We start from the raw sequence: 7,041 nt of genomic DNA, 5'->3' as shown, positions 1-7,041 counted from the left end.
TCACAATTAAATGTCATGGCCATTTGATCTCACACCTTGCCCTTCATCTGCATTTCATCCTGTGCTGCCATTGATAATTGAGTAATCAGGATGTTAGTACATCTCAGAGATTATTGTGTTCCTAGTGAATCCAGTCCCAGATCTCATTTTGATGGTCTATTTGTTGGAGCTATTTCTGGTATAATTACTGTCTTTGAGCCAGGAAAGAGATAGCATATCAAAACAAGTCAAGGAGGATCTACTAGAGACACTTACCAAGCTGTGGTCATGGTACAGGGAAGCTGTGAGAGAGAATGCAGTACCCTGGGTCTAGTGACAGTAGAAGTGTTACTATCCCTAGCATTGAAGGTAGGAATGGATGGAAGAATTAGCAGAACCCAGAAGGAAAAAGTCTTGAGAGAAACTGGGTTCTTTGAGAAGTTACTTCACTTGGAGAATCAGGGAATCTCTTCTGTCCCTCAGACATCCTACCAGAGCTCCCCAGTGGCAGGACCTAATGAAAAGCCAGAGGACAGGGGAGAACTTTGATATATATGCCATACAAGTGAGCCTCCTGAGGGCAGAGTGCAAGTGGTAAGATGTTGGAGAATAGATAGGGAGGTGCACCAATTGTATGAAGAGTTTCAGTGTGTTTGACATCTTCTCTGAGGCATGTAGGTAATTTGATAAGGTTTTCACAGACTAGAACTAAGGATCTGACTACCTGGGGAAAGGAGAAAGAAAGAATTTTGAGAAGCCCATTTCCCTATTCCACATATATCTTCAAGGGAAGAATGACTCTTATAAGCATCTTAAACATTTTATGAGTTCACATGAGTAATTCAGAAATCTTTTACTTTGTGCTATTCCCAGGATAATAAATGGCTAGGCTTGTATTATTTTTATTAAATAATTTTATTAATTGATCTACAGAGACATTATATGTAACAATTCAATATAAAAAATAAATACTTTGGGATAAATAATTTAAGTGAATTTTTAGAGCCCCTAGGGCTTACAAAAAGAATCTTAAAAGATCCATGTTTATCATAAGAATAATAATTACAAAAGGTAGCAAACCATACATCAAAAAATAAATATAAATTTTAAATATTTAAATAAATAACCTGATACATTTTAAATAGGAGACACTCAATTATCAAGTCAGTGTTGAGAAGATGCTTTGACAAAAGGTAATCCATTTGTTCAGAAATTCTACAATGGTTGCTGTCTCATCATCATATTTACATGTGAATCTTGTTTCAGATCCCTGTAAGAGAAAAATTTAATTTTTTTAGTTCAAGGTAGTTTCCCTTATATATAGTTATTCTCCATTGAAATCTTACAGGCTTATGGCCTTTATTTTCAAGTATGCTAAACATACTAATCATTCACATTTTCTTGAGATAGTCAAAATGGCCTACCAAAAAATTGTATGTTATGATACCAAGTGATAGTAAAATGAAAACTAGGATTTTCTTCATTTGTCAATTCTGTCAATCTCAGTGAATACAAGAATTTTTTTCCTGAATTGTATAAAAATAAACATTTTAAGTAAAAACAGTTCCAGACAAATATTTTATTAAATGCTGCATGCAAAAGAAAGTTATTAAACCTCTTTTTCTGTGGGCATATGTCTGTATCCTTATCTAAGTGTAGGTTACAGGTATGCAGTCATATGCACATTAAACTTTTTCAAACCATAAGTCTTCTCTTAACTTTAGTGAATCTCCTTATTGTTCCCCAAAGAAAGATAGAGCCAGCCCAGAATAAGTTAGGATAAGCTTTTGTTTGGGGAAAATTTGTGTGAAGAACATTTTCATAAATACTCATACCCACTCCACCTTAGTATCAACGCAGGTGAGTTTCCCAATTTTAAAAGTCTAAACATTAGAAATTTTGTTCTATGGACTGAGTTTTTAGAAATTAACCTCCTCTGCTCATAGGAGCTGTTTCAACTCTGCCTCTAGCTGAGAAAGAAAATACTTTAAAATATAGCAAGATAGAAGAGAAGGCTTTTTTAAATTGAGGTAATTCCTATCCTGGAAACATATTTCCTTTAAAGATAAGATAAATATTTCCTTTAAATAAATTGTTTCAGTGTTATATATCTTCTTACATATAATTATTTAAATTTTAACATTTTAATTATTTAAATATTAAATATTAAATAAACCTCCCCTCTTGGGAAGGTTTAAATTTTTAACAATAGATTGCTTTTGAAATACATTTCCTGAATTTCACATAATTTTATATTAATTTTGCATCAAGAACTGAGAATGAGTTTTCTGATGGTCAGAAATTTCAGAGCAAACCTCTTGACATAGATGTCAGTCCATCAATGTCTAGATGGCATTGATCTCAATGTATTTTTTTTAATTAGTTGGAAAGAAACAGTCTACTGTTTCTTATTTGGAAACAACTAGAGTTACATAATTTTATAAACTTGGTTCTACTGTAATTAAAATTATGCTATTTCTTTAGGATTCCTGTTAACTCATGAAGTTTGTACTTTTGGCAGATGAAAAAAGAGAGCCATGAATCTCTACACATCCCAAGTCCCTTGTATATTTAATATTTCCTGTGCATTTAAAAATACTTAAGTCCCTGAAAGTATTACCTCTAAATAAAGTTACGTATCTAGCCCATTGGCCTAAATTTTAGCGATTACCATTTTTTAGGTAAATCTCTTAGTCCTTCAACCAAATAATAGGGAAACCCCATTTTAAAAGCCTTTCAGGTAATCAGTATTGGTTGTTCTGAAAAACAATCTAAAAGAATTTTAAAATATGTAACAAAACCTGTTTTCTTTCTGTGAAATTTAATTGTCTTCTCCCACTCCCAGTTTTGTGTTAATGTGAGAGAGAGCTTAAAAAAAAATGTGAGAGAGAGATGACAGAGTGCCAGGGTAGGGGCTTGTTAGTGGCTGGATGGTGGGCAGAAACCCTTTAGCTTTTACTTCTTAGCTCCACAATGTATCATCTACCATAAAAATGATTCATGTTCATAGTGGTCTTAAAATGCATGAGTACTTCACAAATAACAAAACCGTTATATCACTTTAAAATGCGATTCCATTTGTTTTATTTTCAGGAGAGCAAATACAATAATGCCTTACCTTTAGTTTCAGAACTGTTACATTGATATTGCTCATTAATTCCTTGATGTGATTCAAGTGAAAGTTTTTGCTTTGAGCTAAATATAGCACTTCCTCCAGAGGTTTGAGTTCTTCTACTAGACACTGAAGATGTGTCAATTCTGTGGCCTTGAATAATAATAAAAATAATTATTGGATCATTTTTCCCTAAAGGTCAGAATCAGAAATTAATCTCAAGTTTATTTTATTAGGAGTAGCAGTATAGTTCTTAGTATTATCCCTGTTCTCAGCATTACTGTAAAGATGGACCAATATAACTTACATTATAAGATTGGAAGAACTTTAGTTCAACTACCCATGTTTTGCCTTAACTGTGAGCAAATAATGAATCATTAACTTCAGTTTAATTTGGCCTTGCCAAAAGTTAGCATTTCTGCACCCGAATGCAAATCACAGATATAGGCATAATTCTTTTCCAGTCTGTGTAGAAATTATTAGAACCAGAGTAGTCACAACATGGAAGTATAGGATCACATTATATGATTCTAGTATTTAATAATCTAAGAGTTGAGAATCATAGAAAGTTAAGGACAGAGGAGCTCTTGGATATGCTGTGATAGTCCCAACATTTTATAGATTAGGCAGTTGGAACTATATAGTTAAGATTCTCAATACAGCAAAGTCATATAACTGCGTCAATTTTTTATTTTTCTATAATAAGTACATTAAGAAGCACTTTTTAAAAAATTATGTGTCCCAACCAAATAAAAGGTTAGAATTTTTGAAGGACTTTTGGGTGGCCCTCCACACTTAGACATATACACCCACCCATCTACTTACGTGGTCTACTACATTGATAGTATTTCACACTTCTGTGGTACATTATAATTTTAAAGTGTCTTCTCCCAAATAAACCCATTTAAGTCTCACAGCCACTTTTTGAGATACCAATTCAGCATTGTTATTTCCATTTTACAAATAATGAAATTAAATCTCAGAATTTAAGTGTTTTTCCCAAGGTCACATGACTAGGTGGAGCCAAGATTAAATTTTATTTATTTTTCTTTATGGCATTAACATAGCATCCTTTGACGTAATTTTTTATCCCTTCCTAAAAAATTTTTTTTGCAAATATAGACTGATGGTAAAATGGACAAATGAATGGAATTTATCACATTACTTCGGGTTTCAAATAGATTTTGAGCTGTCATTTAGAAACTGTTAGATTTCAAAGAATTTCACCACCTTCTAACTTATGCACATAATCTTATCTTACCTTTCTAACAATTTCTAAAAAGAGAGAGGACTACACCACACACATTTTATGACATTTCCATCCATTGCCCTTTCAACTTGCTACTACAAATGCAGGGCTTAACATTTTTGGCATGAGCAACTTGGAGCTATTTCCTTCAAAAACCAGTCTAGTGTCGTTATGTTGCTCTAGTTACATGGCTCTAATTAAATTGGAGAAGCATCTCTAAGTTATTTTCATTTTTCAGAAGAGTAGTTTGAAGCATACCATGACCTTTAAAAAGTTTTGAATCTTGGAAACCAAGTCATATAGCATCGTAAGTCTCTAGGTCTATTGGCATAAAAGATGTGTAAGTCCAAATTTTTACTTTATACTCCCCAGGCAGAATTTTGTTTTTACTATAACTAATAGCTAATTCTTATATGTTATTTATTCTATGTTAGACACTGTTATGAGTACTTTACATCTGCTCGTTAATCCTCACAAAACTATATGAAGTATATATATAATTATCATTCACATAAGTAGATTAGAAACTGAGCCACAGAGTAGGTAATTTGCCCAGGGTCACAAAAGCTAAGACATGGCAGAGCTGGGATTTTAGTTTGGATAATCTGGCTCTAGAGACTGTGCTATTGGTCACTGTTATGTTGCAGCTCAAAGGTAGACCCTTAGGAATCTTTCCCAAAACAATAAAGGATTTTTTAAAATAGACTTCTCTGAAATCAATTTTGATAATTTGTATGGTAAAATGATATAATCAAATATCTCTCAAGTTTTACATTTTTCAATAAAAGTCAACATAATCTTTTAAAACTGTCTTCTTCCCACTGCCTCTGTCCCAAAACACAAATACACATAAAAAATATATAGGCAAAGCTATTTTCCAGAAGCTTCATTACAAAATTGGTTTAAAAAATATTGAAGTTATTAATTTCTTTTCCTCAGATGAGGTGCTACTAATCTAATCAGCATGCAGATTTTCATATCGTTTTGAATTTTATTAAGACATAAATTGAACATAGAAAGTTGTACTTACCTTCTTGGGCACGTAAAATTTAAATGTGAGCATCCTGGAGAGTTTGGGGTTCTCAGGATTCTGAGAAAGCATAATATATTTTCATTAAAAAATGATCTCCAGTTCAAAACTTATATGTAATAATTTTGATAAGAAAGAAAGTATACTTACATTAACTCCATTCAAAAGCAACCGTAAGTCCAGCAGTAATTGCTCCAGCTGTTGCTGTGTTTCCTTTGTAGAGCTTGAAGCAGGTGCACTGTTTGTGACGAGTATAAGAGTCAGTGCAATGCAAGACAAGAGTTGAATTTTGTACATTGTGGCAGGAGTTGAGGTTACTGTGAGTAGTGGTTAGAGAGGCTGATAGAAAGCTCTTGAACGAGAGAAGCAATTTATACTGTTAATTCTGGAAAAATCTTATGGGGGTGTCAAAATGTTTTACATATTACACATATTTTCAAAGATTCTACCTGTGTGGCAAAAAGCATTACCTTTATTTTTCCTCTTCTGATGACTCTTTGGAATTTCTTTAAACCCCCATAAACTGACTGAATGGATGTAGGTAAAATCCCTGTTGGTTACATTAGCCCACACTTAGGTGGCAGTTGTAATTCAGACAACTAACGCCTTCTGTATGAAACAATTTTTCCTCCCTCTTTCTTTAAGGGGGTGGGGATACAAAAGTGGCTCATGAAAATTTACTCTTTGTCATAAAACTGTGTTGAACATGTGGAGCACTGTGGTATGGTGGACAAGAGTAAATAGTTGCAAAGAATAAATTTTTAGATTTGTTGATTACACAGGAAGAATATTGGTTTCCTGTTCAGGATGGTTTTACCTTTTGATCTACACAATGACTGAGCTAATGCATATGTGATAGATTACTTCTTAAACAATCAGCTAGAGAAATATTAAGACTAGAATACATAAAATGCTCATTGAGCTTAAGGTGCTGTCTTAGTTTTAATGTTTCTTGTATCTGTTTTAATCTCTTAATATCTGTTGCACATTTTTAATGGATATGATGTTCAGCAAATAAATACCCAGGAAAGGATTTGCATGCAAGAGTACTAATGCTGCTTTTGGGGAGGGGGTTTTGGACAAATATATTTTTGCTGCTTTATGATTTTTCCTGGGCATCAAGGGGATGTAAGGTGAGTTGGAATGTCACCAGAACCAAGGATGCTTTTTCTTCCTCTTGTTCTCAAGGACCACCTGAGCTATTAGATCTTTTCCTTCAGTTTATGTCCATTTCATTTCTCTCTCTCTTTATTGAACAGATTGCTTATATTTCTTTAACTATAAGGCAGAAAATGAGAATAATAGGGATCCCCAAGTTTATTTGTTTGTAGAAAGCCACTAACTAAAATTTCTGGACATTATTTAGGAAAAAGATAATATGATCTGGCAAGCATGAGGTGTACCAATCCTGGCCTAAGTAGTGGGGCTGGGGCTGAGAAAGGGATGGTAGTAAAATAGCCCAGGAGGCTGTGGTGGGTCATAGGGTAGGGGTGTTTGTGTGTGCATGCTCCTTGTGGAATAAGAGCTGTCCTCAGAGCAGGGATATCAGGACTCATTTATTCCAAGATGATTCTTATTATACAGAGGTCAGAATTGAATTAACAGAAGTTACTAAGAAGGGGTATCCATTACAATTTTGGAGTGCCTTTTATGAAAAAAAATAAAGTACTA

At 33.5% G+C, this 7,041-nt stretch overlaps 1 protein-coding gene across 1 annotated transcript; it reads right to left on the bottom strand.

Moving 5' to 3' along the window:
* Positions 1-1,110: 1,110 nt before the first annotated feature.
* On the bottom strand, positions 1,111-5,677 carry IL2 (interleukin 2). Its single transcript, XM_019418988.2, has 4 exons — positions 5,521-5,677; positions 5,371-5,430; positions 3,098-3,244; positions 1,111-1,249 (listed from the first exon to the last, which is right to left on the bottom strand). Exons 1-4 carry the CDS (start codon positions 5,665-5,667, stop codon positions 1,139-1,141), a joined length of 465 nt encoding a protein of 154 aa, XP_019274533.1. The 5' UTR covers positions 5,668-5,677; the 3' UTR covers positions 1,111-1,138.
* Between the last annotated feature and the right edge of the window lie 1,364 nt (positions 5,678-7,041).

This window comes from Panthera pardus, unplaced genomic scaffold (genome assembly GCF_024362965.1).
Source record: "Panthera pardus isolate Hobbes unplaced genomic scaffold, ASM2436296v1 HiC_scaffold_13, whole genome shotgun sequence".
NCBI classification, from domain to species: Eukaryota; Metazoa; Chordata; class Mammalia; order Carnivora; family Felidae; genus Panthera; species Panthera pardus.
This window is presented reverse-complemented; position numbering and strand designations above follow the sequence as displayed.

What these genes read in the sequence shown, in the direction of transcription:
- IL2 (XM_019418988.2), bottom strand. Translation starts at nt 5,667, where the DNA reads ATGTACAAAATTCAACTCTTGTCTTGCATTGCACTGACTCTTATACTC. An exon ending in AATTTTACGTGCCCAAGAAG is followed by an intron (nt 3,245 to 5,370) that starts GTAAGTACAACT and finishes TTATTATTCAAG; the next exon opens with GCCACAGAATTGACACATCT. An exon ending in TAACAGTTCTGAAACTAAAG is followed by an intron (nt 1,250 to 3,097) that starts GTAAGGCATTAT and finishes TTTCTCTTACAG; the next exon opens with GGATCTGAAACAAGATTCAC.